The 18,628-nt window shown below is 37.2% G+C and overlaps 1 protein-coding gene across 5 annotated transcripts in view; it reads right to left on the bottom strand.

Moving 5' to 3' along the window:
- Positions 1 to 2,239: 2,239 nt before the first annotated feature.
- The window catches only part of PPA1 (inorganic pyrophosphatase 1), a 36,683-nt gene continuing 20,294 nt past the window's right edge, over positions 2,240 to 18,628 (bottom strand). For all 5 annotated transcript variants that reach the window (XM_058543273.1, XM_058543271.1, XM_058543269.1 and 2 more), the window contains 5 exons: positions 11,831 to 11,958; positions 11,475 to 11,560; positions 4,648 to 4,717; positions 3,201 to 3,243; positions 2,240 to 2,614 (listed from right to left, as the gene is read on the bottom strand). In XM_058543273.1, the coding sequence (XP_058399256.1) occupies positions 2,583 to 2,614; positions 3,201 to 3,243; positions 4,648 to 4,717; positions 11,475 to 11,560; positions 11,831 to 11,958 (359 nt within the window). In that variant the 3' untranslated portion in view covers positions 2,240 to 2,582. The remainder of the gene's footprint in view (positions 2,615 to 3,200; positions 3,244 to 4,647; positions 4,718 to 11,474; positions 11,561 to 11,830; positions 11,959 to 18,628) is intronic.

Here is an 18,628-nt window from a genome sequence, read left to right as displayed (position 1 = left end):
TTCATGCACTGCCTACCAAAATCCCAGTAAGGTTTTTTATAGGCATAGACAACACACATAGGCAAAATTTATTTTAAAATTTATATGCAAAGGCACAGGCCCCAGAGTAGTTAAACAACTTGACAGAGAACAAAGTGGGAGGAAGCACTGTATTTGGTAGTAAGGCTTACCACACAGCTACAGTAATCAAGAGAGTGTGATACTGACAGAGGGGCAGACATAAGGATCAGTGGAACAGAACAGAGGACCCAGAAATAGGCCCACACAAATATGCTCAACTGATATTTGACAAAAGCACAAAACCAGTTCAAGGGAGGAAGAATAACTTGCAACAAATGGTGCCACAGCAATTGGACATCTATAGAAAAAAACGAACTTAACCTAAACCTCACACCTTATATAAAAATAAACTCAAAATGGATCATAGATTAAAATGTAAAATTATACAACTTTTAGAGAAAAACACAGGAGAGAATCTTTGGGACCTAGGCAAAGAGTTAAACTTGATACCAAAAGCATGATCCATAAAAGGAAAATTTGAAGGTGGACTTGATCAAAATTAAAAATTTTGCTCTGTGAAAGCCCATGTAAAGAGAATGAAAAAAGTTATAGACTGGGAGAAAATATTTGCAAACTACATAGCTGAAAAGGGACACTCAAAACTTAATAGTAAAAAAACAATCCAATTAGAAAATGGGTAAAAGGCATAAACAGATATTTGACCAAAGAGGATATAGAGATGGCAAATAAGCACATGAAAAGATGTTTAACATTAGAGAAATGCAAATTACAACCACAATGAGATATCACTACACGCCTAACAGAATGGCTAAAACAAAAAATAGTGGCAAACCAAATGCTGGCAAGGATGTAGAGAAACTGAATTACTCATACATTGCCACTGGAAGTGTAAAATAGTACAGCCACTCTGGAAAACAGTTTGGCAGGTTCTTCTAAAACTAAATATGTATCTATCATCTGACTTAGCAATTACAATGAAAAATTATATTGACACAAAAGTTATCTTGACATATCAACATTCTATGTATAAATGTACATAGCAGCTTTATTTGTAATAGCCAAAAACTGGAATGAGTCTAGATGTCCTTCAACCGGCAAAACAAATTTTGGTACACACATACCATGGAATAGTACTCCACAATAAAAAGCAATGAGTAAAAAGGATGAAATATTGATATATGCAACAACCTAGATGAATCTCCAGGGAATTACGCTGAGTGAAAAAAAGCCAATCCCAAAGGTTACACACTGTACGATTCCATTTATATAATGTTCTTGAAACGACAAGACTGTAGAAATGGAGGACAGATTAGTAGTTGCCAGGGATTAAGGATGGGGTGTGGGGAGGACATGAGAGGTGGGCGTGGTTATAAAAGGGCAACAAAGGGGATCTTTGCCATGTTAGAACTGTTTAGGACCTTGTAGGATACAGGAACCGACACAGGTGATGAATTGTACAGAACAATACACCATGAGTACAGGTAAAACTGGGAAACCTTAATAAGACTGGTGGATTGTACCAGAGCCAATGTCCTGGCTGTGGACATATACTCCATACATTCTACTACAGTTTTACAAATCTTACCTTTACAGAAAACTGCACAAGGTATAGAAAGAATCTCTATTATTTCTTATAACTGCATGTGAACCTACAATGATCTCAACAGAGTTCAAAAAAAAGAAATCTGAATGCTTACTACATGTGGTTACATGAATAACATCTCTTTTACAAATGAGGGAACTGAAGTTGAGTGGTTGGTAACTGACCTAAGATTATAGAGCTAATAAGTAGAAGGGCTAGGATTAAAAATTCAGGTCTGTACTGCTCCAGAGCTCATGAACTTAATCACAGCTACTCTGGCTAATAACTCAGAATATAATGTAAACGACTTAAGGATCCAATTAGTTGATTAGAGAAGTAAAAGAAGTAAGTGTATCTTTTCAAAAGGTGAGCAAGGTTGTGCTAACATGGTATAAACTAAAAGCTTTTGCTTGACAATGGGATGCTAGGAACTAGGAACTAGGTAAGAGCATAGCATCAAGACTATTGTAAATATAAGGGATTTCATCCTCAGCTTCCTAAAAATAAAGTCCGTTTTAGTCTAATAATTATAAAATTGAATTATAAGATCATTGATAGAAAGCAAACACCAAACAGCACCCATGCCTGCTTGGTAATGTCAGGCTTCAGATTCAAATAAAAATATCATAAGCCAAGTTTCAGCAAAATAATTTTATTTCCTAACACACGGTAAACATATACATCCAATATCCACTTATCTTGCACGTTTATTCACAAATGACTTCCAAATTATAACAACTGCTTTAATATTTACGCATGTCCTAAAAGTTATCTTAGTTGAGATATGAAAAATGCTTTTAAGTGGATAACATATATTATTGGAATATTTGTTGAATATATTGGATTGGTCACAGCAGAATATGCTTTAATTAGATGAGTCCCATAAATTTAAAGCTTTGAAAAGCTACTACTTTTGCATGTAATACTTTCCAGATGAATAGGATGCAGTAACGTAAGCCTGTATTCCAGAGAAATTTCCTTAGTTTTTCTGGTGATGGAACCACTTATCCACTGTGTTCAGAGAAAAGAAAAACAAATTAGAATCCCTGTTAAGAATCAAAATACACCCAACATATAACAAAGCATAATATACTTGCTTTAACGTATTCTACTCTGGATTACCTCAAAACAAACCTACGTACATGCAAAGTTTTGCTATGGCAAAAACAGGTAATTTATCAGTGTTTTCTTCTGTGCGTCCTTACTCTCGATACTAATCATACAGACGCGATTCTCACCAAAAGAATCTTACAGAGTACTGTAACCGGGAGAGAATCATTTTCTGGGTAAAGCAGCCTGTGGCCAGATGACAACGCAGAGCCCAGCCTGCTCCACTGTCCATGAGGCATTTCCCGGAACCCAGAGGAAAGGGTGGGTCATGGTTTGGAAACTGCTGTGATGGGGGTGGCACTAAAGTTGGTACGTACAGCCTTCTTTCTTCCCACATACACTATGGAACTCTAGAAACGTTTCTTCTCCCCTTCCTTCTCTTTCTCCGTATGGATGTGGTATGAAAGATATATCTAGAGATAGAGAGGTACTTTTCCCACACATACACATAATGTTTAATGTAATTTTACTAGAATATAGATCTTACCATCTGTTGGTACTGTGCAGGCAGATTCACATGGTGGTGGTAACTAAAATAAAATATTAAAATGTATTAGTCTAATCCCAGAAAAAAAAAATAAGCTAAAAGTACACTGACACAAAAATTAAAAAGAATCTGAACAGAAGACAACTATCTCAATTTTTAGGTTCTAAAAATAATTTATAATACATGGGAACAATGCAAGGTTTGTTCTACTGCTAAGAAACACTAACAAATTCAAACCTTGACTTTAACGATATATTGGAGAATAAAAAAAAAAGTTTTGAAATAAAGAATAAAAACTGATTTTATACAGGGGACAGCCCTGTGGCGCAGTAGTTAAGTTTGGTGCGTCCTGCTTTGGCAGCCCAGGTTTGCTGGTTTGGATCCCGGGCACAGACCTATACCACTCGTCAACCACGCTGTGGTGAAAACCCACATATAAAAAGTAGAATAAGATTGGCACAGATGATAGCTCAGGGCTGACGTTCCTCAAGCAAAAAAAGAGAAAGACTGGCAACAGATGTTGGCTCAGGGCCATTCTTTCTCACCAAAAAAAAAAAAAAAAAAAAAAAAAAAAAAAAAAAAAAGATGAGGATTGGCAATGGATGTCAGCTTACGGCAAATCTTCCTCAGCAGAAAACACCCAAAAAACAAAAAAACTGATTAATGCATATATGATTTTATATATATATATGCACATATACCTAAAATGTAGGCAGAGTGTTCTTATTGAAATGTTATGATTGTTAACCAATGGCTTTTTCCTTCCAACTTTTCTTATCCACCTCAACTTTGTCAGAATTCATGTATAAATACAGATAAATCTAAAAGCATTGGCTTCATCATTATATTGTTCTTTTTTCTTTACTACCCCATTTACAAGGCAGTAAAAAGTCAGACCTCATTTTCTTTTGTTTTTCTTATTTAATATTTTAAATGAAAATAATTTAAGATGATCTAATTCAGTCTTTTGGTTAATCTAAAATAGACAGTTAAAAATAGTACAAAATCAAAATTATTTCTTTGATGGATGGTTTTAAGTCTTTTTGAGGATTATGAACCACTCCACGATGGTACCTGAAATTTGATAACTTCATCAGTCCTTGTTATAACCAAGTCAAGTAAGTTCCTATTGGTTCTTTTGTGAAAAATGGCTTATGATAGATACACAGGCACTTGGGTTAGCTGGTACATTCTGGAATCACTTTGTTGTTACAAATTGTACTACTTTGCTATCTGCCCAGTTTAGGGCTGACAGGGCCCTCCCTCAGCTTCTCCCCTCAGTGAAATGTCTACTTGTGTGTGTTCTTGGTTTGTAATTTCAAGACCTCACACAGTAATATGTATACAAGAGGTATGCAAATATTTGTTCAAAGTATTTTCCCTCCCCATTTAGCACCATATGTTTCAGCCACCAGGTATGTTCTTTTTCAAGGAAACTTTTACATACAGCATCCACGATGGCTTTGGCAGCATCAGGACCACACTTAAAGGGGCTCTCAGACACTGTGGTGTTCACGCTATTAAATAAAACAAAGTAGTCATGAGTCAGTAACAAAACTTCTCTCTTAAGAGTTAAAAAACAACAAGTTGAAGATGGTAGGCCAGATGAGATTCAAGTTTGGTTTACCTAAATCTCAAGTTTACTCAAATTGCAGGATACAAAATCAATATACAAAAATATGTTTCATTTATATATGCTAATCATGAACTATCTGAAAGAGAAATTAAGAAAAAAATCCTATTTACAACTGCATCAAAAACAAACAAACCTAGGAATCAATTTAACCAAGGAGGTGAAAGATCTGTACACTGAAAACTATAAGACATTACTGAAAGAAATGGAAGACGACACAAATAAATGGAAAGATATTCCATGCTCATGGATTGGAAGAATATTGTTAAAATGTCCATACTACACAAAGCAATCCACAGATTCACTGCAATCCCTATCAAAATTCCAATGGCATTCTTCACAGAAATAGAACAAATAATCCTAAAATTTGTATGGAACCACAGAAGACTCTGAATAGCCAAAGCAATCTTGAGAAAGAGGAACAAAACTGGAGGCATTCTACTCCCTGATTTCAAACTATATTACAAAGCTATAGTAATCAAAACAGTATGGTTCTGGCATAAAAACAGACACATAGATCAATGGAACAGAAATAAAGACCCCAGAAATAAACCCATGCATATATGGTCAACTAATTTACGACAAAGGAGCCGAGAATATACAATGGGGACAGGACAGTCTCTTCAATAAATGGTGTTGGGAAAACCGGACAGCCACATGCAAAAGAATGAAACTTGACCACTATCTTACACCATACACAAAAATCAACTTGCAATGGACTAAAGATTTGAACGTAAGACTTAAAACCATAAAACCCTTAGAAGAATAGGTGGTAAGCTCCTTGACATTAGTCTCGGCAGTAAATTTTTTAATTTGACATCAAAAACAAGGCAACAAAAGCAAAAATACACAAGTAGGACTACATCAAACTAAAAAGCTTCTGCACAGCAAAGGAAACCATCAATAAAATGAAAAGGCAACCTACTGAATGGTAGAAAGTATTTGCAAATCATATATTTGATAAGGGGTAAATATCCAAAATATATAAAGAACTCATACAACTCAAGAGCAAAAACAACAATCTGATTAAAAAATGGGCAGAGGATCTAAACAGACATTTTTCCAAAGAAGATATACAGATGGCCAACAGGTACATGAAAAGATGCTCAAAATCACTAATCATCACGGAAATACAAATCAAAACCACAATGAGATATCATCTCATATCTGTTAGGATGGCTATTATTAAAAAGACAAGAAATAACAAGTGTTGGCAAGGATGTGGAGAAAAGGGAACCCTTGTGCACTACTGGTGGGAATGCAAATTGGTGCAGCCACTATGGAAAATAGTACAGAGGTTCCTCAAAAAATTAAAAATAGAACTACCACATGATCTACAATTCCACTTCTGGGTATTCATCTGAAGAAAATGAAAACACCAATTCAAAAATATATCTGCACTCCCATGTTCAATGCAGCATTATTTACAATAGCCAAGATATGGAAACAACCCAAATGTCCATAGATGAATGAATGGACAAAGAAAATGTGGTATATACACACAATGGATTATTATTCAGCCATAAAAAAAGAATGAAATTTTGCCATTTGCAATAACATGGATGAACCTTAAGGGCATTAAGCTAAGTGAAATAAGCCAGACAGAAAAAGATAAATACCGTATGATCTCACTTATGTGTAGAATCTAAAAAAACAAAAAAAACCCAAACTAGCTCAGGGATAGAGAACAGATTGGTGGCTGTCTGAGGTGGGGGGTGGGGGTGGTGGGTTAAATGGGTGAAGGGAGTCAAAAGGCACAAATTTCCAGTTACAAAATAAATAAGTCATGGGGATGAAATGTACAGCATGGTGACTACAGTTAATAATACTGTATTGCATATTTGAAAGTTGCTAGGAGAGTGGATCTTGAAAGTTCTTATCACAAGAAAAAAAATTTTGTAATTATGTATGGTGACAGATGTTAACTGGACTTATGGAGATCATTTTGCAATAAATACAAATACTGAATTATTACATTATACACCTGAAACTAACATAATGTTATGTCAATTATACCTCAATAAAAATTAATTAAAAAAAAGTTGATGGTAGGCCAGATGAGATTCAAGTTTGGTTAGTCGAAAGCTTTCTCACCTATATTAAATATTCTAATTATTTATTTTGGCAAGTTACAGTTATTCTTGTTGTCAATACCTTAAGAAGTCCAGATTTAGAAATCTGAGATTGAACACTTTGTAATTCTCACTGAAATAGCTAAGAAATGCAAATTAAGATGAGAATCACAGCTTTCCAAGTTAGACAAAAGGAAAAAACAGACAAAACATCCAGTTCCTATCAGCTGGTGAGGCACCAGAGATAAACATTCCTGGCAGGAGTAACACCTGGTTCAATATTCCCGAAAAAGAATCTGGTAAAATGTGTCCAAAACTTTTTTAAAAGTTCATACGCTTTGAGGGGCCGGCACCGTGGTATAGCAGTTAAGTGCACGCAATACACTGTGGCTGCCCCGGGTTCTAATCCCAGGCGCACACCCACGCACCACTTGTCAAGCCATGCTGTGGCGGCATCCCACATAAAGTGGAGGAAGATGGGTACGGATGTTAGCCCAGGGCCAGTCTTCCTCAGCAAAAAGAGGATTGGCATCAGATGTAAACTCAGGGCTGATCGTCCTCACAAAACAAAACAAAAAAGAAAAGTTCATATGCTTTGATAAAGAAGTTCTACCTCACAGAACTCAGAGATTTAAATCATGATCTACAAAAATGTTCAACATACACGATCTCGCTATTGATAACAGTGAAAAGCTGGAAGTAACCAAAATGTCCAACAACAGGGATGATTAAAAAATGGTTTATCTGTGAGATGAAATATTATATAGAGGTGGAATATTATTATAAAAAATATTTTTAATGACATGGGGAAATACAGTATTAAATTTTTAAAAAATCATAAAGCAAATTGTATATACAATATGATCCTAATTATTTTAAAAAGTATTATATACACCCACAAAGGACTGTAAAAAGAAAAACTCTAATAAATGTTAATAGGAGTATCTTTGGAAAACCTGTGATTAGGGTGATTTTTTTAAAATATATGTTTTCTTTTCGTTTATCCGTTCAAAATTTCTTATATATTAATTGTTGTGGTATAACATGGGTATGATCAGAAAGTCTATTAAAATGAAAAAGGAAATATCTGCAGTTATCTGTTACTTAACATGCATTAAGGCCATTTCCATAGAAATAAGCTACCACAAAATAGAGAAGTTAACTTAAAAGCAACATCTTACGATTGCACATTTTCACACAAATGCGTAACTGTGCTCAGTTTTTCTTATGTTTGTGGAAAGACAATGTTTTCATTTTACAGGACATTATCCTGACTCACAGAATACAAGATTCCTGAGAATTATTTTTATACATTAGGATTTTCTCATACTCAGAAAAAAATCTTACTGCCCAGATAACTCTTGACATTTAAAAAAAAGAAAGTAATACATATAGTCAGAAAACTCAGCAACCCACAAAATGAAAGCCTTCCTCTCCTCTCCAAATGATTGTCTTCAAAGGCAATCATTATTTATAGTTCTTGTTTCCCTCCAGAAAAAAAATTTAAATATAAATAAATAGATGGCTGGTGTGTGTGTATTTATCTTGCATAAATGGTATCATACTAAATATACCACTATGGACTTTGCTTTTCTCCCTTTATATTTTGTGTGTGCATGTGTGTGTGCGTGTGTGTCCGTGTGAGGAAGATCAGCCCTGAGCTAACATCCATGCTAATCCTCCTCTTTTTGCTGAGGAAGACCGGCTCTGAGCTAACATCTATTGCCAATCCTCCTCCTTTTTTTTTTTGTCCCCCCAAAGCCCCAGTAGATAGTTGTATGTCATAGTTGCACATCCTCTTAGTTGCTGTATGTGGGACGCGGCCTCAGCATGGCCCAAGAAGCCGTGCGTCAGTGCGCGCCTGGGAGCTGAACCCGGGCCACCGGGGCCGGCCCCTCCCTTAATATATTTTGGATATCATTCCAGATCAACATATATAGATTTTTTTTTTAATGTGCCACATACTGTTGTATTTACAGGCATGCATTGCATAATGATGTTTCTGTCAATAACGGACTGCATATATGACGGCAGCCCCATAAGATAGGTACCATATAGCCTAGGTGTGTAGTAGGCTATACCACCTAGGTTTGTGTAGGTACACTACGATGTGCACACAACGACAAAATTACCTAACAACACATTTCTCAGAACGTATCCCTGTCATTAAGTGACAAATGACTGTATTGATGTACTTAACCATTACATTTTGGTTCTAACTTTTTGCTATTATAAATGAATATCCTTATAAATATATCTTGGTGAACTTTTGGAATATATCTATAGGATACATTCCCAGCAGTGGTGGTATGAAGAAATACATGCAATTTTAATTTTTAGACTGGATATTGTCAAATTGCCCTTCATAAAGGTTGTACCCATTTATACTCTCACCAACTATATGTGTTCTTGGCATCCTTAGCTATTATCTAATTTTTTTAATTTTTGCAAATCTAATGGGGGATAACATTATCTTGCTGAACTGCATTTTAAACTAGGAGTGAGACTGTACACCTCCTTACATGCAAACTTCCTTTTCCTACCTTGTGTCCTCCATCTATTGAGTTGTTAATCTTTTTCTTCTCAACTTGAATAAGCTCTTTATAAATTAAGGAATTTAGCCCTTTGTCATGTGTTGTTAAAAAAGAAGAAACTGGGAAAAACTGTCTCCTGATAAATAAAAAATATTCTAAGTAAAACTTTCTTTTATGGATTTTGAGGTTGTGCTATTTGGAAAGGCCTTCCCTACTACAAGCTAATAAATAAATTCACCTATACTTTTCCTAGAATTTTTTTTTTTTCAACAGAAATTTTTTTTATTGTGAAATTTTTGTTGTACATTATTGTTTATCAGTCACCATATAAGTGCATCCCTCCACCCCTTGTGCCCACCCCCCACCGCCCTTGCCCCTGGTAACCACCAAAAGTTTTATCTGTCAGTGTGTTGGTTTATCTTCCACATATGAGTGAAATCATGCACTGTTTGTCTTTCTCTTTCTGGCTTATTTCACTTAACATAATACCCTCCAGGTCCATCCGTGTTGTTGCAAATGGGTAGAATTTTTTAACATTACAATTTATCTGTCTGGAATTAAATACTGATGTAAGACAAAGGTTGCAAACTCAAATGCCGGCAGAGCACCCACTTAACATAAAGGTATATAAAGTAGCTGGACGTAAGAACACTGGTGCTGGGCTGCTTCTACAGGGTGCTTGCGGAGCACCTGCCTGGTTTCCAGCACCTTTTAAAAACAAAACCAAACAGCCAGAACAGGGAGGTGGTTGCCAGTGCACATTTCTGGCATAAGGAGGGTAAAGAGCAAGATAGAGATCTAGTCTATTTTCTTCGTAACAGCCAGTTGGTCCAAAACCAATCATTCATAATACCTTCTTTATTATAAACTAAATTCCCATATATCTTTAGGTCTACCAAACTCTAACAGAACTGAATAATTTGACTTTCTTCAATACCAAACTCTTAGTAAAACAATATCCCTAAACAATACTCCTCCCCACCACCGCTACCGTTATTTTTTTCAGAATTTTCTTGGCTATTTTCACATGCAATTTTTTTCTAGATGAAACTGAATATTATTCACGAACATAATATACCTTTATATTTAACATCTTTTATATTTCTCAATAGTCAAAATTTTCTTCTTCTAGGTCCTGTAGATGTCTTCTTTATATCTTGGTTTTTTTTTTTTTAAATACTATTCCATAGGAGATCTTTTCCTCCATTATAGTTTCTGTTACAGTTTATATAGAAAGCTATCAATGTACATATACGCTCATTTTGTAATTGGTCACCCTGCTGAATTCTTTATTTTTTCTAGGGTTTTCTGGGTATGCAATCATATCATCTGCCACAATTTGCTCCCCCTTTTCCAATATTCCTGCATCAAAACACATCATTTCTCTTGTTTACTTCATTGACTCCTATTTCCAGAACACTATTAGTTAAGTGATGATAGTGGGCACTCTTATAAATCTTTAAATACCGAAGAGGAAGCATATTGTTCTGAACATGGGTTGGGGGCAAGATAGAACTGGATGGCAGTCCTAATTCAAAACACTTATTGTGGGATGACTTTGGTTAAGTTTAATCTCCCTTCATCTCTGTTACATGCTTGGCAAATATTAACTGCTCAATAAATATTAGCTATTATTATTAGTGGCAGTAAATATCGTGTGCACAGTAGATACAGGTTTATTTGTGATGTATCTTACACGTTTACACCAAAGAATATCAACCCTTGAACTCGGCCTGATTTTACCCATTACACTCTGAGCACCCTGATGCTAGGCCGCCCTTCCCAATTACCCTCACAAAGCTCTGATCTCACGGTCCTCTTTATAGTTTCAGCTTCTCTTGTTCAGACAGCATCTTACTGGCACGTTTCAGTTGTGTATATATCTACCTTCCCACTCACTTGAGCAATGACTGACAAAATGGATTATCGCTTTTCTAAGTGAATATAACTGACCAGTGTGTTATGGTTATTAAAACCTTTGGAGCAAGCTGGTCTGCTTTGTGTGTTAAACATGCGGAGAAGAGCTAACGCTTACCAACTGATTCCTTTGCCATCGATTTTCTTCGTCACCAGTGCTCTCCAATAGTCATGGGTGCTTTTAATAATATCAATGGCAAAGTCCTATAATTTGAAGAGATGTGCATTACAATGATAGAAAAGTGTTCTTTTCTTATTATCAACATTTTCCCAAAGCCTGATAACTCTCTTTTGAATCACTTCCTTATATCAAAAAGGGAAGAAAACATTTAAATGAATAAATCACCATCAAGGCTGTCTTATGTCTTTAGACATTTGTTTTATGATCATATAGTCTTTAGAAGGTAACAACATGGTTAAATTATAAGTCTCAAACAAATAGGCCTAAAGCTACAGTTCTGAATGATACATTACCTTATCTTTAAATTCTGCATTGAAAGCAAACTGGTTCTCTGGTTTTCCATCAGGAACCTTGTACCTTCTAAACCAGTCCACAGTAGCTTCCAGGTAACCAGGTTTCAGCCGCTTGACATCATTAATATCTAAGAAGAGAATAAGCAGGTTGTAAGATGTATATGAAATTACTTATGCATTCAATAAAAATATCAAGTACTTATTTTGAGAAAGCTATGGGATGGATTACCAACAAAGTTCAAAATAATGTTAGAGCTAACCACCTTTTTGAGAAGAGAGCACATATATACATTAACAAGAAACCATCTAGTGTCTTAGAATAGCTCTGATGTTAAGTACTAAGAGAATAATCAGTACAATAGTAACTTCTACTAGATAAGAGGAGGTAGAAATGACTGGGGGCTACATAATGAAAGAACAGTTTGGCACGTGTGGATAACTTCTAGGAGAAGGATAGAAGATACTAAAAAAGACAGGTTGAGGCTGTATGCAGAGGATCACACCCCAATTACATACTAAAAGACAAGAAAAATGGATTACACTGATACCTATTGATGGGTTACATATTAAGTGACTAGACTTTTCTTGCTCTATAGTATACGCATTTTTTTTTTTTAAAAAACACTTTATAATTTTATTTATTTTTTCCCCCAAAGCCCCAGTAGATACTTGTATGTCATAGCTGCACGTCCTTCTAGTTGCTGTATGTGGGACGCGGCCGGAGAAGCAGTGCGTTGGTGCGCGCCCAGGATCTGAACCCGGGCCGCCAGCAGCGGAGCGCGCGCACTCAACCGCTAAGCCACGGGGCCGGCCCCTATAGTATACGCATTCTATATCACAATGCTTTAGGTCTGGCCAACAGAAGAGTGTTCTGTTCAAAAAAACTTCTAAAAGTTTCTGTACAGCCATCAAAAACGGCTAGCTTCAACATCAAACTCAATTTTGAATGACAAAACTGTCGCTCAATGCAAGCAAATACAAGATACAAGTGCTAAAAATATCAATCAGGAAAAGTATTCTTGAAAGGAGGAATACATTCAACAGAAGCTTATTCATATCTGCATAACATAACTTTGCTTAAGTCCAATTTATAATCTTCATAGTTAAAGAATATCATGCACTCTATTATCATAATACCACTAAAAGCATGGAAAGTTTGCAAAGTGAACTGGGAAATGTTTAAACATTGATAAGCTTCAAAGAACTTATAATTAACATAAAACGTATCACCAGATACAAAAATAATTTGAAAATCCAGAAATCCAAAATGCAAGTGTGGGGTGTTTTCCAACACCAACACCTGATTCTCCAATTCTCCAGGCACCAATTTGGTGTGTCACAATTCAGTTCAATTCTGACACTATCTATCTGGAATTAGCGTCAGATCCCACAAACTAAAGGGATCAGTCCCACAAAACTGACCCCACTTCAGACGCCAGTCGCAAGTCCCAAGCCACTCACACTTCTGACTGACTGCTATAAATTAGGGGTTCTCACAACTCCCTCCTCAGGTTTAATTTGCTAGAATGACTCCTAGAACTCAGGAAACACTTCACTTACATTTACTGGTTTATTATAAAGGACACAACTCAGGAACAGCCAGATGGAAGAAATATATAAAGCAAGGTATAGGGAGAGGGGTGTGGAGCTGCCATGCCCTCTCAGGGTAGGTGAACCATCCTCCCAGCTCCTCGAGGTGTTCACCAACTCAGAAGCTCTCTGATTCTCATTACTCAAGAATCCTATCGAGTTCAATCTCCAGCCTCCCCTCATCTCAGAGCTTGGTAGGTGGGGCTGAAAGTTCTCACCCTCTAGTCACCTGGTCCTTCTGTGGACCAGCCCCAGTCTGAGGCTAGCTAAGGGCCCCACCCTAAACCACCTTAAACTCAGGTGTGACCAAAGGAGCTCATTATGAATAACAAAACAAACTACAAACACTCAGGAAATTCCAAGGGTGTTAGGAGCTCTTTGCCAGGAAGCGGAGACCAAATCTATTTTTGTACTATACCACAGCAAGGCAAAATATAAGAGCCGACTAACTCTCTGATTGTGAACCAGTCATTTAAAAGTATGCTGGATCCAGACTGAGAAACCCTGAACGCCATACTCAGGAAAAAAAAAATTAGGAAAAAAAGACCTCAATTTTTGTTCCTCGTGTTATATATCATATATGCGTAGACAAGGCCAGTGGTCTGCAGAGCTACCTGAACTGCCTCCTGATGCCACATCAAGATCCTACCGACGACAGCACCAGTTCTGCGCTGCTCTTTCACTGATTCCCACACCTGAGCAGGAGGGGATCTGGCTGTCATGGGCCCCACAATGACAGAGAGGATCAACGTGACTGACCTGGTTGCTTTACTGGGTGGGCCATCCTCTTCCACGGCTCTGTGCGTATCCCTCCCAAAGTTGTAGCTAGTCAAGAGTCCCCTCTATCTAGACACGCCAATAAACTCTTCAGATTACAACTGATGACAGACACTGCCTTAGGCTGACATTTAGGGAAAGCTACACACTACTTGCACCCAGCCACCCAGAGCAAGTTTTCAGGGTTCTAACAACCTCTCCGGCAGGGAAATGAGACCCCAGCAAAATGGTGCTAACATAATGACAGGCACAGCTTCACTAACTGTGGCCACAGCATGCCACTTAGCATGTGCAGTCTTGTGTAAGTCGTGCATGTGGAAAAGGGCACAATGATCAAGAGAATCAGAGCTGTACCATCAGGGGGTTAGCGAATGGTATGAATGCATTCTCGCTGTACAAAATGTAAACAATACAGAAGTATCTGAAACACAAAGTCAGTCTCTCTTCATCCTCCTTCCTATTGCACTATTAAAGGACTGGTCTTCCATTCCTTTTTAATGAACTTACATATGCAAATGGACACATATTTAAACATATATGAGGTCATACTCTGCAAGGTAAAGATAACAGCAGAAAGGAATAATACCATTTTGCCTTAGTGATCTTTCCATACCTGTATATGCAGGTCTACTTCATCCTTTGTAACAGCCACACAGTATTCCATCATCTGGACAGACCATAATTATTTAACCATCCAACTGGTGATGGACACTCAGGCTCTTTCCAGGTTTTTGCTACTATCAACAATGCTGCAATGAATATTCCTATATATACATCCATCTCTATATATATTTATGAGGAATTCCATGGAATAGATACTTAAAGTAGAATTGCTAGGTCAAAGTGATATTGATAATAATGCCAATTTTCTATAAATGCTCTAGAAAACAATCTTATTTGGGATATTTGAAAAATATTTCCAGTGTAAAAGGAGAAGGTAGCAGTTCATCCTCCCTTCATATGGTGCTTTTCACTTTTGCAAACCCTTTTCACCTAGTCTCTCATTTGACTACCATCACAAAATCATGGTATTTACAGATAATTATGAACTTAACGGAAGTTATGTGGCCAATAAGCCAAAGAATCCACATCTCAGCAACTAGTCCAATGCTCTTTCCACTAACAAGACAAATCTCTCTTATTAATCTTAACAAGACAAAAAACCTTTCTTGGCACTACTTAGTAATGTCAGAATAATAATGCTTTGAGATCTCCTAGCTCACACAACTGTGATTAAGAAAATACAACACCTAGGAGAAAGAATGGACCACTACCAGGATTTCCGAAACAGGTACAAACTTTACCACTAGGATAGCTGTAGGCTGGCTGCTGTAATCTCAATAAACAACCATAACCATCAACACTCCTCTCTTGTGATGAATGTAAAGATGTTGACTCTTGCACAAGAAATCTCAAATTATAATTTGGTTACTGGAATCAAATGCCTTAATTAGACCCAAGAACCCAACAGATAAATCACAGTGCTGTCCTCTGCAGTTCTGAGGCTTGCCACCTTTTAAGTGACCGAGAAATCATGTGATTTTCTGGAGGAACACCCAAATCTTTGACATGTACCTCTTATTAATGAGTCTGATAATGCTGAAGTTGAAGTTGTCAGGAGTAAATGTGCTCTCAAATCTCATCAAGGCCCCTACACATCAGTCCCTTTGGACTGGTTACATCTTTGGAGGCTACAAAACATGTCTTGTTTTCTAACCATGGTTAGGGAGCTACAGTATGAAATATAGGATTCACTGGCAAGTGCATATGAGGACTTCCATCACCAGCCTATGGTGTTCCATCTTCAGAGAGTTAGAGTAGAGTACTTCTGTAGGCACAAGCAACATGACTCTCAGGTTAACGTCTCACTGTAGAACCCCAATGAGGAAAAACAATCAAAACTTCACAGCCTACTACTGGACACTGACTTGAGTGTTCTTCCCAATGACTGAAATGTAGCCATCAGCCCTGTAACATCTACAGAGAAATACATTTGGTTCACATCATTTTTAGACCTTCTCAATAGCACCTCACATCCTATTAATGATGCTCTTAAAGTATTCCAGTTGACTTTTTTTCTAATAAACTTTTAATTAATTAATTTATTTATTTATTTTCCCCCCCAAAGCCCCAGTAGATAGTTGTATGTCATAGCTGCACATCCTTCTAGTTGCTGTATGTGGGACACGGCCTCAGCATGGCTGGAGAAGCGGTGTGTCGGTGCGAGCCCGGGATCCGAACCTGGGACGCCAGTAGCGGAGTGCGTGCACTTAACCACTGAGCCACGGGGCCGGCCCTAAACTTTTAATTTTAAAGCAGTTTCAGATTTACAGAAAAGTTGTGAAGATACTACAGTAGAGAGTTCCCAGATACTCTACACCTAGTTTCCCCTGTAATTAGCATCTTATATGACCACGGTACATTTGTCACAATTAACGAACCAACACTGGTACATTATCAACTGAGGTCCTTTTCCTATTCCAGGATTCCATTACATTTAGTGGTCATGTCTCCTTAGGCTACTCTTGGCTATGACAGTTTCTCAGACTTACCTTGTTTTTGATGACCTTGACTGTTTTGAGGAGTGCTGGTCAAGCATGCTGTAGGATGCCCCTCTACTGGGATTTGCCTTATCTTTTTCCTCAAGAATAAACTAAGGTTGTGGGTTTTGGGGAGGAAGACCACAGAGGTAAAATGCCATTCAAAACACATGATTTCAAGAGTACATTCTCTCAAGATGACTCTTATCACTGTTGATCTTGACCTTGATCACCAGGCTGAGGTCGTGTTTCTCAGGTTTCTCTGCTGTAAAGTTGTTCTCCCCCCGCCCCCCGCCCCACTTTCCACACTAGACTCTTCGGAAGGAAGTCACTATGTACAGCCCGCGCTTCAGGAGTGGGAAGTGTGCTCCACTTCCTCAAGGGTGGGTTTATTTACATAAATTATTTGGAATTATTCTGCTTGGGAGAGTTGTCTATTCTTCCCCATTTGTTTATTTATTCAATCATTTATTTATGTCAGTATGGACTCACAGATATTTATTTTATACTCTGGGCTATAATCCAATACTACTTTACTGGATTCAGTCAGAGTCAGAGAAGGAGATGGGTTAAGGACTCAACTTGCCATTGCTGCCTTTGAAGACCGACAGGGGACATGAATCAAAGAATGTGGTGGGCAACCTTTAGAAGCTGGAAAAAGCAAGGAAAAGAATTCTCTCTTAGAGCCTCCCGAAGGAATGCAATTCTGCCGACACCTTGATTTTAGCCCAGTGAGACTCATTTCGGTCGGGCAAGAGAAGACTAATTCAGTAACTAGATAAATGGATTAGATCATTAACTAGAGGCAAGGTTAATATAAAAATAGTCAAGATAAAAAATAGTCAAGATAAACAAGACATAACGTTAAAAGGTATAAACGTTTCTTTTTCAAAAAGGACTCAGACAATCAAATTACAGCACTAACCTGTACATTTATGGTCAATTGGTTTTCAACAATGAAGCCAAGACAATTTAATGGGGGAAAGAACAGTCTTTTCATCAAATAGCACTGGGACACTTGGATATACACATGCAAAAGAATGATGCTGGACTCCCATACACCATATACAAAAATTAACACAAAATAGATCAAAGACCTAAATGTAAGAGCTAAATTTGTAAAACTCTTAGAAGGAAACATAAGTGTAAATCTTTGTGACCTTGGATTAGGCAATTGTTTCTTAGATATGACACCAAAAGCACAAGCAACAAATGAAAAAATTGATAAATTTAGACTAATAAAAATGAAAACCTTGAGTGCTTGCATTAAGAAAATGAAAGGACAATCCATAAAATAAAGAAAATATGGACAAATCATATATCTGGTAAAGGTCCAGTACCCAGAATATATAAAGAACTCTTGCAACTCAACAATAAAAAGACATACCCACTAGAATAGCTATAATACAAAAAGATAATAACAGGTGTTGGCAAGAAAGTAGAGAAACTGGGACATATTATGCACCGCTGGCAGGAGTGTAAAATGGTGCAGCTGCTTTGGAAAAAAGTTTGGCAGTTCCTCAAAATGTTAAACATCAGAGTTACCACAGGACTCAGCAACTCCACTCCTTGGTATATACACCCAAGAGGATTAAAAATATATGCCCACACAGAAATGTAAATCAAAACAACACTAAGATACCACCTCATGCCTGTTAGAATGGCTATAATCACCAAGACAAAAAACAACAAATGTTGGAGAGGATGTGGAGAAACAGGAACCCTCATACACAGCTGGTGGGAATGCAAATCGGTGCAGCCTCTATGGAAAACAGTATGGAGATTCCTCAAAGAATTAAAAATAGAGATGCCCTATGATCCAGCCATCCCACTACTGGGAATCTATCCAACGCACCTGAAATCAACAATCCAAAGAGGCTTATGCACCCCT

This window comes from Diceros bicornis, chromosome 6 (assembly GCF_020826845.1).
Source record: "Diceros bicornis minor isolate mBicDic1 chromosome 6, mDicBic1.mat.cur, whole genome shotgun sequence".
Classification (NCBI taxonomy): Eukaryota; Metazoa; Chordata; class Mammalia; order Perissodactyla; family Rhinocerotidae; genus Diceros; species Diceros bicornis.
This window is presented reverse-complemented; position numbering and strand designations above follow the sequence as displayed.